This window comes from Corvus hawaiiensis, chromosome 3 (assembly GCF_020740725.1).
Source record: "Corvus hawaiiensis isolate bCorHaw1 chromosome 3, bCorHaw1.pri.cur, whole genome shotgun sequence".
Taxonomy (NCBI): Eukaryota; Metazoa; Chordata; class Aves; order Passeriformes; family Corvidae; genus Corvus; species Corvus hawaiiensis.
The window spans coordinates 95,396,829-95,421,565 of record NC_063215.1 but is presented as its reverse complement, the minus strand read 5'-3'; the positions used below and the strand labels follow the sequence as shown (position 1 = coordinate 95,421,565).

The window sequence follows — 24,737 nt, the reverse complement described above, 5'->3', positions numbered from 1 at the left end:
TGTTGGTTTGTTTGTTGTTTGGTTTTGTGTTTTGTTGTTGTTGTTTTTAATTAGTGTAAACAAATACCAGTACTCCACATCCTTAAAAGTCTGCTTAAATCCAGCCAAAAGGAATGTAGGGCACAGTCACTCCAGAAGGGTGATAAAATTATTTATTCTTACATTAGTTTATGTACACAGTAAAGACATTCATCTAGAAAAATGCCTCTATTGTAGTAAGAGATATTCAAACTACAAACTATCAATAAATACGTTAGAAACATACCGTACACTGATGTAGAAATACCCTACGCTCTTTTGGTTACTTATCCAGTACAGTATTATTGAAAAGTTTTTTGGTATTCTTCATGCAACATCAAAATTCTTCCTGACACTTCATGCTATACAACATTTTTTTTCTTTATTAGGAATGAGATGAAATTTAAAACCCTGTTTACACGTAGTAAAAAAATCACTGAAAATTTTAACATAAATCTCTCAATTTCTGTACTAAAAAGAACCAATTTAAAGAAGGTTGTCTTTAAAAAAATTAATTTTCTCAACAAATTCTTTATAAAACAGGCAGTATTTCAAAAGGGATGTCTCCATCACCCAGGATGAATTTGTGCTTCAAAATTTTAAAAGGAATATTCATGGCAAAAACCTAAACCCAACCAGTAGGTAGAGGAGAGATTGCAGTACGAACTGCCTAAAACCAAACATGCTTTCAAAATCTGTCTAGGAAAACACTAAACACTTATCCACGTCACTATGCCATCACCTACTCTAACAATTAGAAATGGAGTTTTAATAATACTTAGCTCTTCTCATGCTCAAACTTCACCACAAACATTTAAATAACCCTAACACTTCTGCAAGTATTATTATCCCCATTTTACACTTGGGGTGGTGGAGATGGAGAGGGCTGGGAATTTGCCAGGATACAGACCACACACATCCCTTTCATCTTGCCTCCCTCGCTTGTCCGAGCTCTTAATCAGTTTCTGTATTTTACACTCAGTGTACTGGAGAGTCCCAGGACACACAGGTGGTACATTCCCATCAGTTATTAGTGGTTATTATGCAAGTTGTGTCACTTTGAAAGTTACGTGACAAACATTGAAGTAGTAATCGACATGAAATCCAGGCTCAGGGCTGATGTCACAGAATGCCACGCCACTGTCAAAACAAGCCTGCTCTTTCTGTAACCAGGTCTTATGCCTAATTTGTTCTGTTTTACAGCTAAAATAGCTCTTGAGGTCAATGGTGGTGGTACAAGAATAAAATTTGTTTCTCACAATCTGTCCCCGGGAACATGGAAAGCCCCTGTGGTGGCTCAGTACGTCCTGACATTGTAAACCAAAAAGGGACTTCTAGATCAAAACAAAGATTTCACATGTGCCAACCCACCATGAGGTACAGATTACTAAGGTCTCTTCCCCTCCACCCCTGAGTTAGAAAATACATCTGAATTATGTCCTGAAAACCATGTGGGAAAGTAAATGTCTAGCAATACGATTGCAGATACAAAATAAAGTATTTTGCCTTCATCTTAGTATCAATCCCTGAATTATTTAGGTTGATATCAACAGGAACCGCATTTTTCATTTTGCCACGTTTGCCCTGCTGAATTTTCTATCTTACATTTTTCAGTCTGTGCCCTGTTTTGATTTTTATCCTGCCTAGTTTACTCTTACTCTAAACCCAGCTTAGTTTCTTGCTGTCTCTTGATAAGCTTTGGAGCAACGGATAATGCCATGGTGTTTCCCTACCTGACCTGTAAGAGATGAGAGACGCAAAATTCTGCCACTTGTAATAGCAAAATGACTGAGTATGCAAAATTATACCCTCTTACAGGCACCCAAAGGGCTTTAAAAAGGCACATGTATTCTGTTCCTCAGTGCCTGATCTTGGTGGTTTTAGTGCGTCTCCAGTAAACCCTGTACAATGCACACATTGCCTTCCAGTATGGAAGGAACTTGGAATAAAAAGTAAGGTCTTCAGACATCACAGTCAGCAGCTGTGTCATCCTTTAACAAACACTAGAGCTGCACTGATAGTGAAAATTGGGTTCTTACAGCAACCTCCCTCTCTAATCCATTTTCCCCCTTCTTCCCCAAACATCTAGGAGAGAGGAAAAGTGCATGTTACGTGAGCTATTTCCCAAGCTCTTCCTGCCTTTTGTAGAGCTGGTAGGCCAGAAAACATCTATTTTGCACAGATGTGGAAGCAAAACAACAGGAGTTTTGCCCCTCTTCCACAAGTGCAGCTGAGAGCTGGCAGGCTGTCCAAGTGCCCTGCCTCTGGCCATGTCCTGAGGGGTGAGAAGCACCTGCAGCTTTTGGCTTCAGATGGGGACTGTGGATGTTTACCACCAGTGGAAACCAGTCCCAAGGCACTAGGCAGGAATTGAAAGGACACAAGAAAGTTGTTGTGACTTGGGGGTACCCTGTACAGCTGATAAAACAGGCTACAAAATTAAGAGGCATTGGCTCCTTCCTCTGGGCTTTCTGGAAAAACACAATTCAAACAAATAAAAAAGATGCAAGATACTTGCCAAATGTTTTCCCTGCCTAACTGAAGCCATTCTTCCTGCTTCAAAAAATCCAGGAGATGGAGGGATCAATACACATTGATTTGAATTTGCTAATGTTGAAATGTTTCCATTGCACACAGATGAAATGCACTTGCACATTTGGGCATGGCTTCACTTCTCTGTGAGGGAGAGGAGCCCATAGGCCTGCCTGGGCTCCAGAGAGTTTACTGGAGGAGTTTCATCTCCAAATTCCAGTCTGGTGATGGGAGCCAAGCATTCCCCCCCAGCCTGGACCGAACCAATCTGGATCAAATGCCTCCCTTCATCAGACTGGACTTCTAGCTGCCTTAAAGATGCAGTCCTGAAAAAAAGGTTAGAAAAGGAAAGGCCCATGCTTTGGCAATTCATTATCTGTCCTGTAAATCCAAAGCTGTGAAACATTCTCAGTAGCTTGACTGGTGGCAATTCACTATCATAGGGCTGGTGTTCACCACAAAAGCAGTTCCTCATGGTTACAGAAGTCACACTAATCGGGCACGCTTTTCACAATTCCTCCAGATCAGTTAGATCCACAACCACTTTCAAAAAGAGAGTGTCATCTCTGATGTAGGTGTTCTTTGTGTTCTCCAGGACTGAGTGCGGCACAAAGCGCGGACAGCCGGAGGCGATATTCATTTCTCCATCCGGCCTTTTGAAACTGCTGCTGTTGGGGTCAGCTCTAAAGACTTCCACGATGTGATTTTTTTTCCCACTTTGGTCCAAAAGCATAAGTGTAACTTTCTGCTTGAAAGGCCACAGGAGCAGCGAGTCAAACTCGCCCCTCATGACCACGAAGTAGAGGGAGATGTGCGTTCCCTTTCCCGAGCCGTCCCCGTTCAGGTAGGCTCTCGCACACAACCTGTACCCGCAGCGGCTGGTGTAGAAGGGCTGGCTGGCTATGGACAGCACACGGCCTTCCACTGCCTCTTTCTTCTTCATCTTGTAGTCCGTGATTTTCCAGATTAATTTCCCACTGTAGCACGTGCCTTCCAGAAGCTTAAATCGTTCTTCATTTTTATTGAGCTGTGCTTTGTGAATATTGATCTGGAGATCATGTTTGCTGGACTGATCTTCCAAAACAACTGAGAGAAGAGGGGAAAAAAAGAAATAGAAAAAAAAAAGAGAAAGACATTTGGTAAAATAAAAGCATCAGAGCCCTGGATAAAATGAGCACCCAGACTCAAGCTGGCAAAACTGATCTACCCAAGCCTGAGTACAGGCTCTGAACTACAGCTGCTAACTTTTTAAAACTGTAATTGCAGCTGGTAGCTGAATAAGAAAAACTGGCAGCTATAAACCATGAATGCCTGAATAGCACCATGGCCTCCATCACAGTGCAGGAGCCAGACCAAGGCCAGCTCTGTGGCCCTGCAGTGCCACAGGAGTTCAGGAGACGTTGTGTAGTAGGGAAAGGTGGGACAACACTGCACACACCATCACAGTTTGGTCTCAGAATGCAAGAAGAAAGCCCTTTGTACTGAAGAGCTACAGCTGACTGAGTGTAGCACCAGAGTCTCTCGTTAGCCACCAGTAAATGAGCAAACCCCCGCTACCTGTGCAGGAAAGTGCCAACGTACCCAAGCGCTGGTCGTACGTCTCCATCAGGGCAATCTTCTGTTTCACGTTTTCAATTGTGTCAAACAGGGGCCGCAGGTCTAATTTACTTTGCTGCTGGTTTGCCATCTGTATTAGCTGTTTCACTTGTGATTCCAGGCGTGCAGACTTATCCAGGTGACTGGCCAGAGCCTTTCCAGTTCATGCCATTGGAAGAGGGTGGGAAATAGAGACAAGAGATATCCATAAAATCAGCTATTTGCTTTGAATTAACATAATGAAGTCTTTAGCATATCAGCAGTATCAATGATATGATGCATTCAAAGTGCTCTGCTGGCTTAGGAATTTATCCCAGTGCTCCTTCATGATTAATTCAGCACATTTACAGACTGAGAAGCCATCCGTCATTCAGACCCAATTCACACTGCATCACTACATTCAACTCAGTATTCAAATTTACACCTGCACATTTGCCATGGGCATCTGACCATGAGGATTTGTACAGTGCTTTTTGCCCAGATCATGTATCCAAACTTCTGTATCCATTAAAATGAAAAGACAATGCCGTACTGTAAAAAAATGAGAAGGTCTTGGGGAGATTTGTTATTGCTGTGCTATTAATGACAACTATTACTGGAGAAACATATTTCAGGATACAAGAAAGCAATTGGTAAAAAAGGTAAAATCAATGTCTCACCTGACTGCTTACCATCAAGCTGCTGTTGTTACCAAACAGTTGTGTATACTGTCTGAATTCTTTCTCACATTTCTTAATGGCATCTGCTAGCTGCTGGATTTTAATCTCTTTACGTTCCAGGCTCTTATACAGGTCAGATATCTAGAGATGGAAAAATCAGAGTATAAATGCTAAGGAACACCAAAACATACAATGAAGAAATTATAAAATATGTGACTATATAAGAGAGAGTGGAAAAGTTTACAATGCAAATCCTCTAAGTGAGCTAGATAAAGCACTCCTTAATTCACTATTTGTGGATAAGCACTGGCAAGAATTGAACGTAAGGTATCAGACTCTTGAATAGATCTGTGTGGCTACAGGTGAAAAGAGGCTCCCATCTCTCATTTCCATCATGATGATCCATTCAGCTCTACAGTGGGGTAATACATACTTACATGCACACGTGCATGTGTGTTTCTGTGCGTATGTATACAGATTTTTTTCCTCTACAGAGGTCTAACCAACCGAAGAGATGAGTCAGTGAGGGATACACTCTTCAAAACCAAATTACAGCACTTTGGGATGCTTATTTCTTGCATAAACAAGCAAAGAGTAAGTTCACTATCAGCTTGGATGCATTCAGTTTAGCAGGACTGGGCCTACACCCAGTGTCACCTGCTGGGAGCCAAAGAAGTGATCATGAGCAGAAAGATGCTTGCAGCTGGTTCTGGTGTCCTCTGTGCTGCCTCCACACAGAGCAGGTAACCTGGCCAGTCAATGAAACTTTAAAATACTTTATCTCTAAACGTCATATCCAGTGTAAGGCAGAGACTGAAAGCAAATGAGGTGAGCAATGGCAAGGAGCCTCCCACTGTGCCTAGTGGAGAATATATGTGCCTGGGCACAGAGAGCTTTCCCTGTAATTGACTGACTTCCCTAGAAGAGCTTATGCTGTCTTCTGAGGTGTGAAAAGACCATAAAAACAGTCTTTTAAAATGTAGCTGAGCTAAACCAGGCAACAAATGTAGACTCTCATATCATCCTCTAACAAGTCAAGAACTGCTGAAGAGTGCTTATTAAATATGACTTACCTGTTCTTCCAACCGGGAGTTCTTGTCTAAAATCTGCAGCATGTGTTCCCTCAGGGCACTGTTTTCATGTTCAGCAAGTTTCCCTCTTTTAACCTTAGTGAGGCAGAGGGGGGAAGTGAAAAAATAAAATAGTAAGATAAGCAGATTTTTGAAGCTGTCAGTAAAAAATTTAGTAATGCAAACATTCAAAATGTCTCCTTTATGCCTTGAAAGTGAGAGAAAGGCAGTCCTGATTTTCTAGGATGGCATCTTAACCAACAGCAGAAATGGCTGTGAAAGGACATCAACTGGTTATTTTAATTATTGTGCTTGGTTTGGGAGACAGAGTCCAGTCCTGGTGCAGACAAAGATCTGTAAAACAGTACCTTTACATGACAGCCGTACTGCTTATACGGGCAGTCCACTTCTGCCTCAGGACACACAGCATGGTGCTTTTCGATCTGCATGTATTAACAAAGAAGGTTGTGGTTAAATAATTACTTGGTAATTTGAAGCACTAATGAAATCTAAATGCCTGCACAAAGGGTGAATAAAGGCCACTGTCGTGACACCACCAATCACCTAAACAGGAAAATGAGTATTCAGAATCAATAAGCAAGCCAGGTATTTTTCCATTCTGCAAAACACCAATGGCTTGCAGTGACAGAATAATCCACTTAAAAGATGGGAGATATATCCCTTTTAGGATCAAACAAACTAAACACTTAGAGCATTGAAATTTTATTGGCACGGGCAAATGTGGTCTGCAACATTGCTTTCAGCTTTCATAAACATGTGTGATCTGCTGAATTGCAATATGTGAAAAAAAATAATTGTACCTCTTTTTTCAGAATTATTTGTGAACAGTTTTGGAGACAAGGCACAGGATAATCAGGACAATCATTTTTCTCATGATTCTGAAGAAAAAGGAACAGAACAAGGCAATGGTTTTATTTTTTTAAAGTAGTATATGCAGAGGAAGCTATGCAAAAAGAAATCCCAAACATACAAATGCAAGCCACATATCACCTTGGTGTTCGTAAGAGAGCATCAATAATTGGTATTATTTAAAGCACAGTTATTATACTTTCACCTTCAGCTACTCAGCCAAATTTTGTTTCAGGTGTTAAGTGCCACTGCAATGCTGGAAACTTTTCACTCAGCAGTATCAAGGGGAAACAGGTGCTATGGACTCCTGGGAATGCTTCATAATCTTACCTTTATGTTAATTAACACCACATATGTATTACAGTACTGGCACATCTCTTCTCGGAATTTACAGTGCTGGCTCAAGTGCTCTTTCAAGTCTTTGCGAAGAATTTGATCTGGACATCCATCATTAGTGCATTGCATGCTTTGAAACAAACACTGCTGGAGATGCTCCTGCAACACACACCAGCAGATTAAATGCCAAATGGCCAGTGTGACCTGGGACGTTTCCTTGAATCAACAATCACCTAAACATTCAGAATATGAATGGACACTAATTTACTAAGGCTACATAAAGCAAATGATTCTTATTTAAAAAAGAAAAAACCCTAAGGCAAAGCTGGAACAAGCTAACAGCTGTAATATTTGCTACTTACAGTGTATAGCTGTCATAATCTTTGTACTTAAACCACATTGCAACAATAACTCTGAAGAAAATCATGGGAATTTAGCTGATCATAAATACATAGGGCTGTCATGAAAATCAAAGGCTTCAAAATTTGATCAAGCAAACCAACCTGATATCGTCCCAGAATTACTTTTGAATTGCAGTCAGGAAAGTTTTTGCAGAACACATGCAAGTTGAGAACTTCCCTTTTACAGCAGTTGTCTTTGAATACCTGTAAAGGAAGCAAACCAGCCTTAATATGCAGTCACATGGTAATACTGTCCCTGCCCAGCTCCGTGGGGTCCCGTGTGCCCCCACAGACGCACAGGTGGGTTCAGTGTTACAGTCGGTAGCAAAGAGTCGAGAAGGGCATTTGTGTGCGTTCCGCCAGGAGCATTTATTGCTGCTACACTGTCAAAGGGTGCAGAGGCAAATACCAACACGATCCCAAAACTCACAGTTTTACCCGGGGACGGGGAAAAGGCAGGACCAGGGAGCGGGGACCAATGGGGAAGCTCTGGGGGAGTGACGGGGGGGTAGAGGCTGACAGCCAACCGGGGAATCCAAACTGGGACAGAGTAACATAACAGAACAAGCATCCTGGGAGAAGCCTTTCTGGTCACCCTAACATAAAGTGGTTCTTGTGGTGCTGGGGACTTGTCTTACTGAGAACTCTCTGTCCCTTGTAATGTATGTTCACTGGCCACCACAACAAGGGATATTACTTATAATATAAAAGAACAATACATCGCTACAGATCTTCTGAGTGTTCAAGTGTAGACTCCATAATCATGAGTATGGCTCTTAATAATTAATGTTGAAAATTTGTATTAAAACTATAAATTAAACCATTTCTGAAATTTGTTTTGTAGGGTTTTTTTTCCCCCCACATAGTTATTCCACAGATGCTGATCCATCCCCACATCCAGCAGGACTAGTAGCACAGGAGCTGTATAACCACTGCCAGAGCCTGCCTGTATCTAGAGGAAAGCAACTGGAGCTAATATGCCCCAAAAGCCAAACCAGCTCTGTGCATGCTCCACTATGTTCAAGTGCCTTTGGGATGGAGGCAGTGCTGAGATATCCTTTCTGCCACCTCTGAGAAGCAGCACCGTTCTCAGCTGTATATGCAGAAGCAAACGAAGCCCCCAGAGCAAACTCTCTGTCTTATTTAGAGATCTTCCTGCATTGTTGCCATCAAAATTTGCAAGAAGTAGAAGATGGCAAATGAAAACCAAAAATCCTGTGGACAGTCTGATTACAATTTCCAATCAGGAGTAGGAGAGAGAGGAAGGAGACATTTTATTTCCCTGGAAAATATCTGGCAGGACCAAGTATACAGTACACTTTCAAGTCTTGGAATATAAGTAAGGACAAATGAATCCATTATAAAACAAAACAACCAAAACCAACAATAGCTTGCAAAATAAAAAGGATTAACTTATTTTTTTCTCTAAAAGTTACCCAAAAGTAAATTAAATCTTCAGGGCTAATAAGAGCTAATGCAGATAGTCAAGACAGCAAATTACAGCCAAGTGAAAACAAAGACAATCAGATAAACAAGATATCCTAGCAAGACAGGGCATTAAAAAAGCAAGTCAATAAAATCTCCATAAAAAGCCAGACATCTGGTGACTTGAGAGGATTTAAAGCTTTGTGAAATTCTTCAACACTTTACTGGAAATAACAGAAGACTAAAATGAAATAACTTTAGAACGTGAAGTATAAAATGAAGCTTTAGCTAGACAGCCATAATTTCTTTCTGGGAAAGCATCACTGAGTACACTGCTTCCTTTAGCATCATTTCAGAGACAGAAAAACTGCTCTGCTCTGAGGACTAAAAGCCACCTTGTTCTCAGCTGTCTTGCCTTTCCCATGTAAATGCTGCCTGTTGAAATAAAGCTATAGCCACTTACCTCATGCATTTTTATTGTTTCTTTGTCGACAGGACAGGTGGGTACTGCATTTAACTCTCTAGATCAAAAGAAGAGTCGTGTTAACCTACAGGAAATTCAATTTATTTTATGAAATTGGGCTATGCTATAATCTGACTCTGACAGAAGTCAGCAGTAGATACCATAAAAACAAAAAAAAAAGTCCTTTGAAAACACTTTTATCCAGCAACTACACAGCCAAATTCTGCCCAGAGCTTAGAGAGGACATAAAGCGGCAACCGTGAATATGTAATAGAAAGCAGAGTTTGTCCTAAGAGTGTTCAATGGTAAAAACCACAAGATGTTTTTTAATTAAGAGGACTTAGTCACTCTCTGGCCAGCTGCAGCTCACAGATGTCGTATCTCAAAAAATCTCATTGTGCGCTTTAAACCCAGCCTTTGCCTAGAAGAACCAGTGCCCTCCTTGCTACACCAGTAAAAGAAGACCTAATGGCTCCTTTCTTAAAAGGCTTCCAGAAATCCTGTGATAGGGTGCAGGAAAACATTCATTGAGGCAGTGCAAAAGGGAGCAACACAGAGACAAAGCAGCAAATGTGAAGCATCTAAAATTCACAAAAGTTAATTAGTGACATCCATCCATGTAAAGAGGCTCCTCTGCAGCCTTTCCAGGAGAAATCCTGCCTTCAGGTACACCAAACAGTCCATAATGTATTCCCAGACAGGTCTGGGGGGTAAACTCATTTGTACCAAGCAGAGGGATGCCAGCAGCCTTGTGATCTAACTGCAGTATCAGATAATATTAACATCAGTTTTATAATTCTGCTAAATTCAGAGGAATTATGCAGAAGCAAATGAACACAGCCTAATCTAACCACCAGCACCAACACCGTGAGACATCAATGCAGCAAATTCCTCTGAAGAGCACAATGGCAGGCAGACCCCAGCAGCATCTCACACAGCAGTGTATCAGCTTACATCAATACTTTCTTTACGCTGACTTCCCTGCGGTTCACCAGCACCGGGTTAGAGACACCTTTAAAACACTGAGCACGCAGTCACTGGGTTCAACAGAGTCCTTCCACTGACTCCTTCAGCCTCTTACTGGGTTGGTAATACTATTATGGCACTCACTGCTCATTTATAGATGATGTGGGCTGGTTTTTTTAGGAAAAAGAACAAGGGGAGCTTGCGGGTACGGGAGGAGTCTGCTCTCACCTCAGAGCAAGAATGCACTGCTGGCAGAAGCGGTGGCCGCATCCCGTCTGGTGGGGGTTGTGCAGGACCAGGTGGCAGTAGGCGCACTTGTAGCGCTCCTCCAGGCTTTCCACAAACTTGTAGTCGGTGTTGGGCTCGAAGTCCAGAGAGTTGGTGCTGGCAGAGTTCTGGCGCGTGAAGATGCCCGAGAGAGCAGCGGGTTCGTCACAGGCCATGGGAGCTGCACTGGGAAGCGAAGCAGACACAGGGAGAAGCTCTTCAAATACTCCCTGGCAGCCACTCGGCCTCGGCTACCGCTTGCAGCAGGTTGCTGCTGGCAGGAGGGCTCTCATCTGCAGGGGGGAGACAGGTTTCAGAGGGAAATGTGGTGCCAGCTATGGAAGAACAACAAAACGCTCACAGAACCACAAAATGAAGATTACACAACAAGCATCAAAGCACACTTCTTTGGAAAAGAGCTTCACAACCTGAAAATTATTCCACAGAATTGAGATTTTTATGGTTTCGTTGGGTTTTGATTTTTTAAAATTTTCTTGCAGCAGTTCTTAGTCTCAAAAAAAACTACAAGAGTCACAGACACAGCTGGGGAAAGCAGAATCCAAGTCTTGGCCTTAATGTTCACCAGGAAAGTCTCCACCTAAAGTAGAGCCCACCCACATGAATTTACAAGTTCACTGCACTGGTTAAAGCAGGAGATGGCTTTGTGGTTCACAGCAAGGAGCATACAAAAAAAAAGGCAGCAAGGGGATTTTACCTTCAGTTTAGGTGTTACAGGAGTTGAAGCCTCTTAACTTGACATCTTTCTTTTTCCTGTTGATCACTCATTTATAGCAGTATACTCTGATCTCACTTAATTATGTGCAAGTTTTTGGCTGTGTTAATTCTGTCTGAAAGAAGTGGTGGAAAAAAAAGGAAGAAAAGCAAGGCTGCAATCAGAAGTGTGATGTAAGTTTTTCTTTCAACCTACTGTAACTCATACACAGCATAGGAATGCAACGTTACTTTTCCAGTAAGAAAAACCATCAATATTTGTTCCAAGCCCTAAGTCACAAACCTTGAGATTTGCCACCAGTCCCTCAACCTTGCAGTTGCTTTTTTTTGCAAGTAGCTCAAGACCTAGAGCCACTCTGGTTGGCATTTCTTGCAGCTTTGCACTCAGAAGATGTTTTCCTTACAGGATTGTACAGCTCCCAGATCATTTCATGAGGGAAGTGCTCAGTTTTCCAGTTGTGCTGTGGGATGCTATTTCTCCTCTGTGTGCACCACCCACCCTGTCAGTCACTGGTGTCACTCTTACTGGCATCAACACCTCTCTGAGAGCTCTCACTCATCTCCCGTAAGGTTACCAAGGGCATTTGCTGCTTTTGGAGGGAAGCAGGGCCAGCACATCACCATTAACAACCTTGTGTCTGGCATGAAACAGCGTGCCCAGCACCGACATTCTGCCCTCCCTCCCTGCTGCAGCAGCCCACGAAAGCAGCAATTAGTGAGCTGCCACAGAGCACCTCGGGCTTCAGAGAGCCACATCCATTTTCCTTTCTACTTTAGCAATCCATCCTGGGCAAGGAAATCCAGCGGACAGATAATGTGCCTGATTCAAAAACACGCCAAAGCACTTAACCAATTAAAATGTATTCCACAGCCAACATTTAAGTGCTCCTGTAACTCAGCACCCTCGTTAGTGGTTGTACACAGTATTCACCTCCCCAGCTTGTGAGAGTCTCCTTGCCTTTCACCAGGCTGAATGTCTGACATACTCCAGCACACCTGATCATCTAACATTGGTAGCCCTCACGAATATGAGCCCTAATCATATTCCAGCCATCAAGACTTATTATTCCAACAGGAGTTTGCAAATTACTCTGTTTGATCCCTCCAAATAAACAGCCTTCTGCTTCAAACCAGACATGGTTGTCCATTTTCTCCTTTAATTTTTAAACAGCTGATCTTTCCTCCTCTGAAAACGGGGTTCCCGGTTCCCTGACACCTAATAAGGAGCAGTTCTATTTTCCTCACATCAACCAGGGATGCCAAAATGCAGCCTGAGGGATTACCAGTCTCATGTCTGGGCTGCCTCGGTAGCAGATGCCAGCAGCGGAGTGTGCTTGCTGCTTCTAAGGCACATGGAGAGCAGTCACCATTAATTTCCAGAGCATGGACCACCTACAGGATGAACTGCCTAAGAACTCACTCTGCCATCGGTTGGTGACACCTCTGAAGCAAGTTTCCTTCCTCTCTCTTATTACTGCTCTTTCTCCCATTTACTTGGCATCCAGTCTCCCCAGTCCTATTATGCTCCAGCATTTACATCATCTGATGGTATGGTTTAGCAAGCTAATGTGTAAAAACACACTAAAATAAAACCAACAACAACTACAACAACAGCTTCTGTGTTTTACCCATTTTGCCTTTAGGGATCTTCCTTAACTCCAGAAACTCCAGCTGGGGTGAGAAGTTTTAGGCAAAAAAGTTATGGGACACATTAAAAAGAAACACAGTCATCAGCCCAAAATCCTATCCAGTAACTCCTCCAGAGCTCTCACTGCTCACTAAATCAACCAAAATCACTCCCATTTCTTTCTGCAAGGAGCACTCTGCTGTGGTACAACACCTTCCAACTCTCTTGCTGAAATGAGAGCCTGTATCTCCTTAAACACCTTCATAACGCACCCCACCCAGATCCCACTCCTAAAAATGGAGACTCTTGGCATCTCCATGAAAACACCTCCTCCACCTCAGCATTGCCCAGGATGGTACTGCACAGCTGAGGACATCTCAGGGCACAGGAAAGAGCACCCCAGGTGAAAGGGAAGGCTGCCTGCTCAGAGGGCAGAGCGGAAACCTCTGGGTGCCCAGAAGATCAGGGAGATCACCGCTGCTGCCAGCCTTGCAGGAGCTTTGCTGCAGCATTTGCAGCTGTTCTGCTGGAAGAAATGGGCTGCCCCAGGAGGAGGCCTGTGGATGGCAATCCTTTGCCCAAGCTGGAGAGATGCCCGTGTAAATCAGCTGGAGAGACTCAGAGGAGCTGAGAAACAGCAGCCCTGTGCCAGCCCTACTGCCAGCCAGCACTCGGTGGGATGTGATCCAAACCATCCCAGGCAGCATGTAATTCCCATCCCAGCACTCAGTGACTCAGGGCAGGTTGCAGCAGCTTTGCTCCCACTTCTGGCTTGGCTCCATGCATGGGCTTTCTGAACTGAAACCAAAGGGAAACTGTCAGGGGAAAAAGTGCTTTTTTGTGACAGTGAGAGCACCCCAGGGTTATCTGAATCAATTTCCTGCTTACGCTGATGCCTGGCCAGCGTAGGTAGGGGCTGAGGTAGCTTTCACTTCTTCCTTCTCACAGCTTCCAGCAAGGGGAAGGTGTCCTGCCTTTGTGTATGCTGCAGTTTTTCAGCACACGTGCAAACTGCAATACTGGTTTAAAATAGCAGAGAGCAGCCAGCTCGTGCTGCATAATGATGCTCTTGTGGCAGACACAGTGCATGCTGTAAAGTGATTTTCACTGCAACTCTACTGCAACAGCACACACACAAAAACACCCAATCTATGGAGACTGAAAATATACACATTAAAAAAAAAAAAAAAAGATTTCCCTCTACTGAAATAAATAGAATTAATTCTGCCCACACATAAAAAAAGTGGTATGAATCCCTAGAGGCTAAGCCCAAGTCCTATAAAGAGCTACCAATGGGTGGGAGCTCAAAGGCAGTGTGCAGTACAAAGAGCTCCCAGCAGCACCTTCCCACCCCTGTCTGCACCATTAGCTGCACAAGCAAAATGCTTCTGGAACAACTCTTTCTATGCAGATGCTTTAACCTCACTGGAAATAATCCAAGTGGAATAATTTTCATAACAAAAATAAACTTTATAAATTGTGAGCTATCCTGTTTCAACTACTGCCACACCAAACCGAGCCCAAATGTTTTCCAGTAAAATGTTCCACACTTAGAATTGCTTATTGTTCAGAAACTGAGCAGAACATAATAATGAGGAGAAAAATCAGCATTGGCATGACTTACTAGAATATAAAATTGCATCAACATTTTAAAGCCATGTTCAAACAGCTTCCCCCCAGCACTGCTGCTCTCTACCTACAGCACCCGCAGACAGAATGACAGAGGCTGTGTGGAACCCTGATATCACATTGAACTACTGTGGACAGATTAACTTCTTCTAGCCACAAACACATACTTTATGCACACAGGAAAAACCATTCCCTATGATGTAGTTGCTTTTTTAAAAGAGAATATGTTTTTCCTGTTTTCTCTCACATGAAGCCAAGCCCTGCTGAAAGGTTAGCACCATGAGCTGTGAGTGCACCATTACGGCCAAAACCTCCAGGACAGCAGAGCCAGACACAGGCACTGGGTGCCACCATGTCCCAGACTGAGAAAGGAAAATCCAGGTCATTATCACAGATTTGATCATCACACATGGACAAGAAGACAGGATCCTTGGTCCTGCTGCCCAGCAAATGGGGCTGAGAGCCTGGCTTCGGCCAGGTTCACTGCATGAGGGGAAGGGTGATGCTCAGCCACCCTCCAGGACTGGGGTATTCCCAGTAAAAAGCACCTTGATCGCTTCCTCACTTACCAGCTTCCATGTGATACATACAACAGGGCATGGAGAAAAGGTTATGCACCTACCTTTCTGTAGCTCTAGTTCAGCTCTACTGCTTCGCCCTAAGACACTTGGTAGGGACAAGACTTAGAAGATGCCCTGTCCCTCCCTCTAAAATTATCTACCTTTTATGGTAGATCAGAACTGTCTTAGTCACAGTGGGAAAAATTTTGCCAAATTTAGAGGTCTAAGATCAAGTCACTTCATTGGGAGCTGACAGGCAGAAACAGGATAGAGGGGAACAGATCTTGCACTAAAACAATCCTCTCCAAGCTGCCTTATAAACTATTAAACTTATAAACAGATTAGCTGCCTCCAGTACTTTTGAATTAAAATAACGAAGTTGTATGATTTACTACTCTAAGCCCCTCCAAAACCCACTGTTTTGGGGACAAGAAATATATGCCCCAACTCAACCCACAGAGTGGAAGAGGTAAGAGTTTGCTAAAGAATGACTGAAAGTGTTTATACAGTTTGGAATACACATTTAAGATACAGCAAGTTATATGGAGTCATGTGAAAAGAGGAGATGATGACATCTGACATCACTGGGGGATCATCCTTGTCCCTTCCAGCCCAGGAAGAGCTAGAACATTTTGACTGCTGACAACAAAACACACTTGCAGAGTCCCAATGTGGGAGAAGGACCCTGGCTGCATCGTGTGTGTCCCTCCAGCACAGAGGCTGAGGAGGGAAAAGATCCCCTGTTGCACCAACACAGACCCACTGCTCAACTCAAGGCTCACTCCCACTTCACCTGGCAGCAAGTGAACCTCAGGAGCTGCCCTGCTGTTGTCCTGATCACTTAAAAGATGCAGTGCAATGACCAGCTGGTACCCAGGAGAGAGTACTTCTAACAGCAACAATTTCCTACAGGATATGTGCCTGAGCCCCCCCAGGGGATGTTGCTGCAGAGGACAGCAGAATAAACATTTTCTTTTGTATATAGACACCACTATACTATTGGAAGTTCCAACTGTAATATTACCTCATCCTCGAGGCACAGTAAAACCTTACTAAGCAAGCATCAGTTTGCTCATCTCCATAGGCAAATTTTCGCTAAGCAGAATAAGACACTAGGGTTTCCTTTGCACAGAGGTACAGTCAAGCATTACAATAAATTCCCATAAGACTGGACTTCATCAGATTTTTAAGACACAGATTACAACCCAGCATTTAAAAAAAAATTAAAAATACACTCTTACAACTAATGAAGTGTGTCTGGTGCTGAAGCAGCCTTGATTTTACAGCCAGTTTAGTTATTTGCTACATCTACTGTTTTCCCTGGAGATTCTAAAAATAATTAATTAATTAATTTTGCATTATCAAGAAATCTATTTCTAATCAACACAATATTGTTATGCCTTAAAATAACCTCATTCACAGCTGGAAAATAACCTTGTTGCCATCACTTCTGTGGCAATCCCTGAATGTTTTATCACCTTCCCAAGCACCAACAGAAATCTCAGTAAGAAGGCTCTGCCATGCACGCCTATGACACTGTGGCACCACTTCCCCAGTTCAGGGAGTGAACTTGGTTCCTGAGATGTTTTTGGGTCTGCAGCCTTCCCCTAACCCCTGTGTGACAACCCCCTGAATAGCCCTTTAGAAATGAGAAACAATTCTGGCAAAGTTAAGCTCCTGCCAGTGTGAACAAGACACGTTTTGGTAAAGCCATACCTGCAAACTGTAGCTGGTCCTCAATGGGGAGAAAATGAGAGAGAGACAGAGAGACAGAGTGCACCAGTGTGAGCTTTGTGGTTAACACAGCAGTACAAGCATTTTAAAACAGCAAGGGAGTGGAAATCCCCCAGAGTAGCTTTGAAAAGATCATGTATAAAAATGTTTTAGAAGGGCTAGGATAAAAGGCAAGCCACTGAAAAGTATTTTGCCTTACTGCAGTGGTGTACAGACTGCAGATTTTACCATCTGGAGCAACGCAAGGTTACCAAGGACATTTCTCACAGTTGGAATCCAAGATACAGAGTAGATTTCACCTTCCACAAAACTGATGAGTGATGTGATCAAAGAAAAAGTACAAGGGCAGCAGGAAACACACAAGGACATAAGAAAAACCCAGATCCAATCCTGTGCATCCCTCCACAGCAGCCTTGGCAAAGCTGGGTGAATCCACCCATTGCAGGAAGCGAAGTGGTGGCTCACAGAGGAAGCAGCACTGGCTCGGTCACATAAGCCCATGCCACAGGCTGCACAGGCATGTCACATTTAAACAGGACTCTAAAATCCATTTTAAGAAAATAAACATTTTATTTGGTTTTGTAATAACTTAAGTGGCCATAAACCCTAATGGTTTTGTAGTCTGAACTTAATTGTGCACACAGGCTTCTTGGCAGCCTCCATCTCCCTCTTTTTGCATCAGCCTCCCTCCCCAGTCCAAAATGTGCTGCCCTCGTGGCAGTGCCTTAGGCTCCATCCCTACCCCCACTCTTTCTTTATCCTCCTCTGCCCTCTTCCTTTGCTTTCTGGTCTCTTGTTTTCTTTTTTTTTTTTTTCTTCCTTTCCTAAAGTAACATATCATATTTTCTCTAAAAGCAATAATTTTACAGTCTCCTGTAATTTAAAATACTAATTTTCCAAAAAAAGTTTCTATTCTCCTTTGTACTTAGTGCAACATATATCCTCTTTCATCTTTTCCCTTTAACTGAACTTGCTCCCAGAGCATTTCTAACCTATTTCAATTTCCTTCTTCCCTCCCAGGAGGTATCTCAACCTACTGCATGTTTTCCTGAACCTTCCACAAAGCTCTGGAACAGACAAATCATTGCATCATTAAGTCAGTGGCAAAGGGAAAGGCACCAATTTGTAGGCATGCCACTTCTTTATGGGATCAATTAAATTTATTTGAGTTGCATTTCTCAGCACAGCCTAAGCTCACTTCTATGTGGAAGGAAAAGGAAACTTTTTAACCCAAAAGGTATCCTTTCATCCCTGCCATCAGCACCTGCCCCCAATTGCTTCCTGGTCAGGCTGTTGACTCTACACCACCTCTGACCAGGCTGACACTAGAACAACACAACAGCTTCTACATAGGCTTTCCCTGAGCCTGGCAGCTCTGAAGGAAGGACACATCCAGCTGGATTTGTCGTGAGCAGGCAGCACTGCAGAAAGCATAGTGCTCTGCAAGCACAGCTCCAGGAAGCACCATCTGCTTCTGGGAAGCTTTGGGGAAAACCCCAAATGGAGAAGTTGAGTGGCAGCAGGATCTTAATTTTAAACAGTTTGACTCTGCAGATGAGTAGAGAGCAGCAGGCCAGTGTTATTGTTCGTGATCAGCCCCTGACCTCCTCCAGCACCAAGCGCAGTGCTGAAACCCTGACCAAGTTTCAAGCAAACTCAAGAGGATGAACGTGAGTGAACAGACAGCAACAGCACTTAGGAAACAGAATGAAGGAAGAGACAAAAAACAAAATAAAGTTGCTGAACAAAGAGTAACAGTAAGGGACAGAGAGCAAGGCAATTAACAGGCTTTAATTTTTTATCTTTTAGTGTACTGAAGCCAAAGTGAGTCCTTGCTTTTCCTAACAAATAATTGGCTATTACAAACTTTGCAGAACCAGGTCTTTGGGGCTTTCAAGTTCACGTCTCTTTCTCAGCCCTACAGGGAGACACTGTTCAGGACTTCAGCTGATTTGACCATTCAGTTGGTTTGGCCATGAATATCTACTCAAGGCACAAGAGATTCTTGGTTTTAATTTTCCACGCCCAGACCCTTTGACTCAGTATTAATAAAGAACTTTACCATCATCTATACATAAATCTATGAATCAACTCAATGGTTATTCATCTGAATTACTAGGAGGAGCTCAAATTTTTTTTAACACATGCATATATCTGATGACACAGACACACATTTTTCTAGCCACAGCTGTCATTGAAGATATCACTGCTAATGTAAAAACCCAGATGCTGGCGGGGACCCCATGAACTTGCTGTTGAAAAAGTGGTGACAGCAAAGATTGTTACCATTTTCTTTTCTTTAAAAAAAAAAAAATCAACAGGAGAAAGAATGTATTCTTAAAAAGTCCCTCCCATGAAGACAGAGGTAATAACCATGAGCGGTGCTTTCCCATGGCCCCTTCTCCAAAAGCAGTGGGCAGTGGAAAGCCATGCTGCTCTGCCTGAGCATGCTGCCACAGCCAGGCAGCCACAGCATTTTTTTGTTTCTTTCATAGGGCCACATTCCAGCGTCAAGCACATGGAAATAGCAGACAAGACTGTGAACCATATGACTTAGCATAGGTCTGACCATTTCATGTCTCACAGCGCCTACTTTGGGAAAAACCTGCTTTGCAGATGGTTCCTAATCTTGAGGTTTGGTTAGTCACTAGGTGGCTTTGCATAATACTAATAAGTAACTTTTATATTTTGATATCATCTTCTGCAAAGTAAGTTCACAGCAACGTACTTAATCTTACAGAATCCCTATATGCAAACGTCAGTACACACAAAAACTTGCTTTATCAGTCTCACTCCCAGAGACAAACATGCTTAACTACAGAGCACTCTGGGCAATCCCATATCAAAACCCCTGTGGTTTAGGTGCAGACAGTTTCTCACACACTTGTGTATTTGTTGCAATATCGAGCAGGGGAAACTGGAAATTTTTGCAACATTTTTATTAACAATACAGCATGACTCAAGTTTCCTCACTTTCCCGAGCCCAGCCACACACCAGGGTGAATAGGTTAGCTTCTTTCCTAGGCTGAGGGAAGAGAGTGGAACAACTGCACATTGGTACTGATAAGGGACTGATGACTAACAGCGTGATCATTAACCCTTCACACTTGGTGCCAAGAAACTTGGACAGAAAAGCCTCAGAAAGTAAAAGAAGAGGTTCTGAAATCCTCACCCCAAGGGCACACTGGCTGTAAGGTGTCCCAGGCAGCTGGCTGGGGTCATGCAGCAGCACCCTCAGGCTGCAACGCTGCTCTGGGCAAGGAATGCTCCCAAGAATGGAATGTCTGCGAGACAGCAGAAGCAATCTGAATCCCTGCAGCCACCACCCACTGCCTCCACAGGATCAGGAGACCAAGAAAAGTTACAACTCACACAGACTGTCTGACAAGCCAGAAAAAGGAACACCTCTCCCTAGCCAGATGATTCCTGATGATAAATGATTATGCAAAACCATCAAAGGGTCAGACAAAGAACTGAAGAAGACAGAGGGCTATAGGATAACTTAAAGGTGGGCACAAATAAAGTCCAGGAGATGAAGCACCCTACAAGTGTGCACCTGCCCACTGAAGGGATTTTGCCAAGTGACCCAAGCAATATGAGGTACAGAATGAAGAGCTCCTGACCTGTCCCATAGCTTTAACAGCTGTGTAAGAACTGCTCCTGCTTTAGGGAGCCTGTGTGGTGAAATAAAGAACTGCCTGGTTTCTGCCCTCTGCACTTACCTGAAATTCCTTTGGTCCAAGTCTACAACAGCAGCTTTCTAGCTTTAAAATCTTGTCACCTCCTGGCTGTGATTCCTTACCCTCTCTAAACCCCATAAATACCATGTGAGTGCCACAAGCTTTTCTTTCTTCCTTCATGAAGTTACTCTGAATCTTATCTTTCAGCAGCTTACACCTCTTCAGTTTCTAACCCTAAAGTTTCCTGCCAGGTACTCAGAGATGTGCCCCATTGCTGCAGACCATCTTCCTGCACAGGCTGAACTCAGCCTCTCCTCTGATATCCGGGCTGTGGATGATGACCAGCCCAGGATGATGACCAGCCCAGGATGATGACCCCAAGCTTCCCCCACAGCCCTTTTTCTCCACAGCACCTGTGGCCCAACCTGACACAACCAGACCCTGCTCCACTTAGCTCCACAGCCTTAATCTCTCTCAGGCTCACAATACCTCACCAACTTCTCCTGCTTCATGTCTTATATGACACAGTATTTCTTGTCTACTAACACAAAACTGTCGTCCATCATCATCATCCTCTGGTTTTCATAGAATCAAGGGTTTGGGTTGGAAAGGACCATAAAGATCATCTCGTTCCAAGCACCTGGCCATGGGCAGGGACACCTTCCACTAGACCAGGTTGTTCAAAGCCCCATCCAGCCTGGCCTTGAACAGTTCCAGGAATGGGGAAAACACTCATTTGCAAACACTTATTTCTCTCACAATGTAATATTTTATTCATTCATCCACCCTGCATGCTGCCACAGAGATCATTTTTCTAAGCCATAGCTACAACCACATCACCTCTCACCATCCCTTCACTTTCCCACTGCACCAAAACTTCTTCACTTTCGAAGCCTGTTCTAGTCTCCCTCCACTTGCCCCTGCATTGCCTCCAGAGATATAAAGGCTTCCTCTCTGCCCAAGCAATGATAACAGGCTCCACTGACTCCTTGTTATGTATTTGAGCAAGTGTGTGCTGCGAGGGCAGATGTTTTTTTGAGAGATATTAGCAGGCTGTTCTACTTCAAATCTTTTCTTCAAGATCTCCTTTGCCCAGCAGCTGGGAACAACTGGCTTCTGACTATCATGGTGATCCAGAGGGTCGCACTGCCTCCTATTGCTCCCGCACGCAGGCTCGTCCCTCCCTCCTGACTTGATCTATAAACTCCCTTCAGCCAAGGGCTGCGGTTTTGCCTTCTGCTCACACAGAGGGGTCCTCAACCACAGCAAACACTTTCTGCACAACAGAAATAAAATAAGATAATCAAGGCTAACAGCAAAGGAAGTTGTCCTGGGTGGTTTTAGGCTGAGTGCAGCACATCACCACCACACTTCACGCTTAGCTCAAAAGCAAAAATACAACACAGTCCTCAGACAAAAGAAGAAGAAGTGAAAAACCACCCAGGCCAATGCTCATGCACAAGGGCATCCCAGAGCACCCCAATTTTACCTTCATCACTAAAGCCGCATGCTCTGTGTGCAATCAGCAGGGGAGGTTTAAAAATACAACCTTGTTTCTGCTGCCAGCCTGGAGATGTGCCTGACCTGAATACACCCAGCTCTTTTTAGCACATCACTGCACTCCTTTCAGCCATCCCGTATTTATTAAACGGAAGTTATGAGAAAAGTTGCTCTTGGCTGGCACTGGGAAGGAGCAGCCAAGCTAACAATAGGCAAAGCAATTCAAGAAGTGCCAACAATAGGAGCTCTTCATTTTTCCTTCTAAATATGAAGAGTGTTGAAAATGTTTGGTTAAAGCCTGCTGCCTCAAGATGCTCCCAGAGCGCTGTTAATCAAGGAAAATCAGAAGACTCCCTGCATACGCACAGAGGGGAAATTCCCTCCCCCCAGCAGCATTCAGCTGACACCAGCGGGGATGCTTGTTACAGTTCCCTGCAGTCTGAAAAGATCAGAGCTGCAAAGACATTCTTCATTCATCCGAGCAGTCCCGGCTTTGTTTCCTTCCCAGCCCCCAAAATTTCGGCGCTGCCAACCTCTGGGGCGGGCACCGGGCCTACCTTTCCCTCCGGCATCCCCGGGGGGAGGTGGCCGTGGCGCATCCGGGGCAGGGCTGGGCTGAGCCCGGCTCCACGGGGGAAACCCCGGCGCCAGGGGCGAGGGCTTCGCCACACCTCGCACAACTCCCGGGGCGCCAACTTCGGCTTTGCGACCCGGGCCTCCTCTCTAAGCGGAAGAGAGCAGCCCCGCGCAGACTTCCCTCTGCACCGCGGGGCTGGGACAGGGACTTCAGGGAGGCGTCGTCCCCCGCCAGCCCGGCCAGCACCCGCCGCCCGCGGGCCCAGCCCCGCTCCCCGACACGCCCCGGCCCCCGCCCGGCCCCGCCGCACCTGTGCCGGCGCTCGCCGCGCTCCGAGCCGGGCCCGGGGGCCGCCGCTGCCGACGGGGCGCGCGCGGTGCGGGGCTGCGCGGGCGCGGCTCCGTGCGCGGCTCCGGCGGGCGGGGGGCGCGGCGAGCACGCGCTGCTGCCGCCGCCCCCGGCTGCCGCCGCCGCCCCCGCGGGCGGGAGCCGCTTTCGGTTTCATGGCAACCCCCGGGCGGGGAGACCCCGGCGGCGGCACCGCCCCGCTCCGCGCGCCGGCGGCGCTCCCGGGCTGGGGGAGGAAGCCAGGGCGTTCCCCCGCCTCCTCAGCGACGGCAGCTCCGGGACCGGCGGCTCGGGAAGGCTCCTCGGCAGCCCGTCCTCACCGCCGCCGGCTCCGGGCTCACCGCACCGCCGTGCAGCACACCGAACGCCCCGTGAGGTTCGGTGAGGTCGGGAGAGCCGTCCCCCGCAGGCCTGGGAGTTTTCCAGGAGGGGGAACGAGGAGCAGCGGCGAGACTCGGACACAGCGCTCGCCGCCCGCCCGCAGGAAGGGCAGGTAGTTGCTCTTTCATTATTTACACCTGCGGGACTGAAGGAGCGAAACAAAGCCCATGCTAAATAGGCAAAGGACACGGACATGCCACGTGCCAGTTATTATTTGCTATTATTATATTACTATTAGATGCCAGTGCTACTGGCTAATGACCCGAGACGTGCCGAAGGGTTCCTTGCAAAGGCAGGCAACACCGCCCTCCTCCAGCCAACAGTACTGATGCGAAGGCTTTGCTGCCTGTTCCACATCACCTGCTGCTGCACTTTGTTCTGTCTTTCACATTAAACCACTTCTAGGAAAACCGGTCTCTAAGGGACATTCCATCCCAGCATACGCACAAAAGCACTAAGGCTAACAAAAAAGGAACCAATTGGACCGAGTTATCTGGATTGTCTTCAAAGGAGCTCTAAAACCAATACTAATAAAATGGTTTCAGAAAGATTCTTCTTTTGCTAAAATGACTCAGAATTGTCACTCCCGAGGGAGTCAGTCTATAGTGCATTGACTCTGGGAGTCCAGCAAAGACATTACAACAGACACTTTTAAAAACACTCCGTGTTGTTTTTACTTTTAATTAGCTTTTAGGAATATTCTGATTAGTCTGGGTGCTACTTGCTGGGAAGTTTGCAGGAAGATCCGTCATTACAACAGGCATTATGTTCCTGTAATTAAATATTTATAAATTTAGATGAATAGTTTAGAGATGGGATCAGGTTCCCAAGATGCACACTGGCTGCACTATGTTCCCAGTGCAGAACATGGTAATTCCCCAGAACAGTGCTTTATGGGGATGAAGATACATCAATAAAATCATCAGAAATCAAGGTACAGGCGTTACTTTAAAAATCCCAACTCTTAAGGCTCAGTGAGTGTAACAGGAGGCCTAGTCTACATTAAGACAAAGTTGAATCCTTGAAACTGCAGTAGATCACAATCCCTGAATCTCAGTGCTTCCTTCTGGGCCAGTCCAAGGGAAAACTGCCAAGTCAGTAACAGCAATGAGGATTTATTGTGCTGCTAGAATTCTTCCAGTGTACAAAACTGCACTGAAAAAGAGCTTTAAGATTAAAGATTTGACAGAACTAACAAGTAGCAGCCTTCACTAGTGGTAAATATGAAGTAATTATTTTCCAAAGTTTTACTCCAGTGTTAATTTTGAGGATATGTGTTCTATAAAGGGGCCACATGCTAATTAAATAGTCCAGATACTGTTGCCTGTATATCCTCCTTCTCCTCCCTACCTGACTGTACATTTTT

At 44.8% G+C, this 24,737-nt stretch overlaps 1 protein-coding gene across 6 annotated transcripts; it reads right to left on the bottom strand.

The window, feature by feature from the left end:
- Positions 1-130: 130 nt before the first annotated feature.
- Positions 131-23,008, bottom strand: TRAF5 (TNF receptor associated factor 5). Of its 6 annotated transcripts, none has more exons than XM_048298736.1 (12): positions 22,953-23,008; positions 11,319-11,451; positions 10,565-10,896; positions 9,371-9,428; positions 7,585-7,686; positions 7,076-7,240; positions 6,697-6,774; positions 6,244-6,318; positions 5,879-5,971; positions 4,806-4,946; positions 4,132-4,300; positions 131-3,636 (listed from the first exon to the last, which is right to left on the bottom strand). In XM_048298736.1, the coding sequence occupies exons 3-12, from the start codon at positions 10,777-10,779 to the stop codon at positions 3,059-3,061; spliced, it is 1,674 nt and encodes a 557-aa protein (XP_048154693.1). In that variant the 5' UTR covers positions 10,780-10,896; positions 11,319-11,451; positions 22,953-23,008; the 3' UTR covers positions 131-3,058. The 6 variants fall into 6 exon arrangements, with proteins under 6 accessions (XP_048154693.1, XP_048154698.1, XP_048154697.1 ...); XM_048298741.1 differs by having other exon boundaries at positions 4,818-4,946; XM_048298740.1 differs by having other exon boundaries at positions 10,565-10,789.
- Positions 23,009-24,737: the final 1,729 nt, after the last annotated feature.

Coding starts and splice junctions, on each gene's coding strand:
- TRAF5 (XM_048298736.1), bottom strand. CDS start 10,779: ATGGCCTGTGACGAACCCGCTGCTCTCTCGGGCATCTTCACGCGCCAG. Junction 7,241..7,584: donor TAATTCTGGGACGATATCAG/GTTGGTTTGCTT, acceptor TGTGTGTTGCAG/GAGCATCTCCAGCAGTGTTT. Junction 6,775..7,075: donor TGGTGTTAATTAACATAAAG/GTAAGATTATGA, acceptor CTTTTTCTTCAG/AATCATGAGAAAAATGATTG.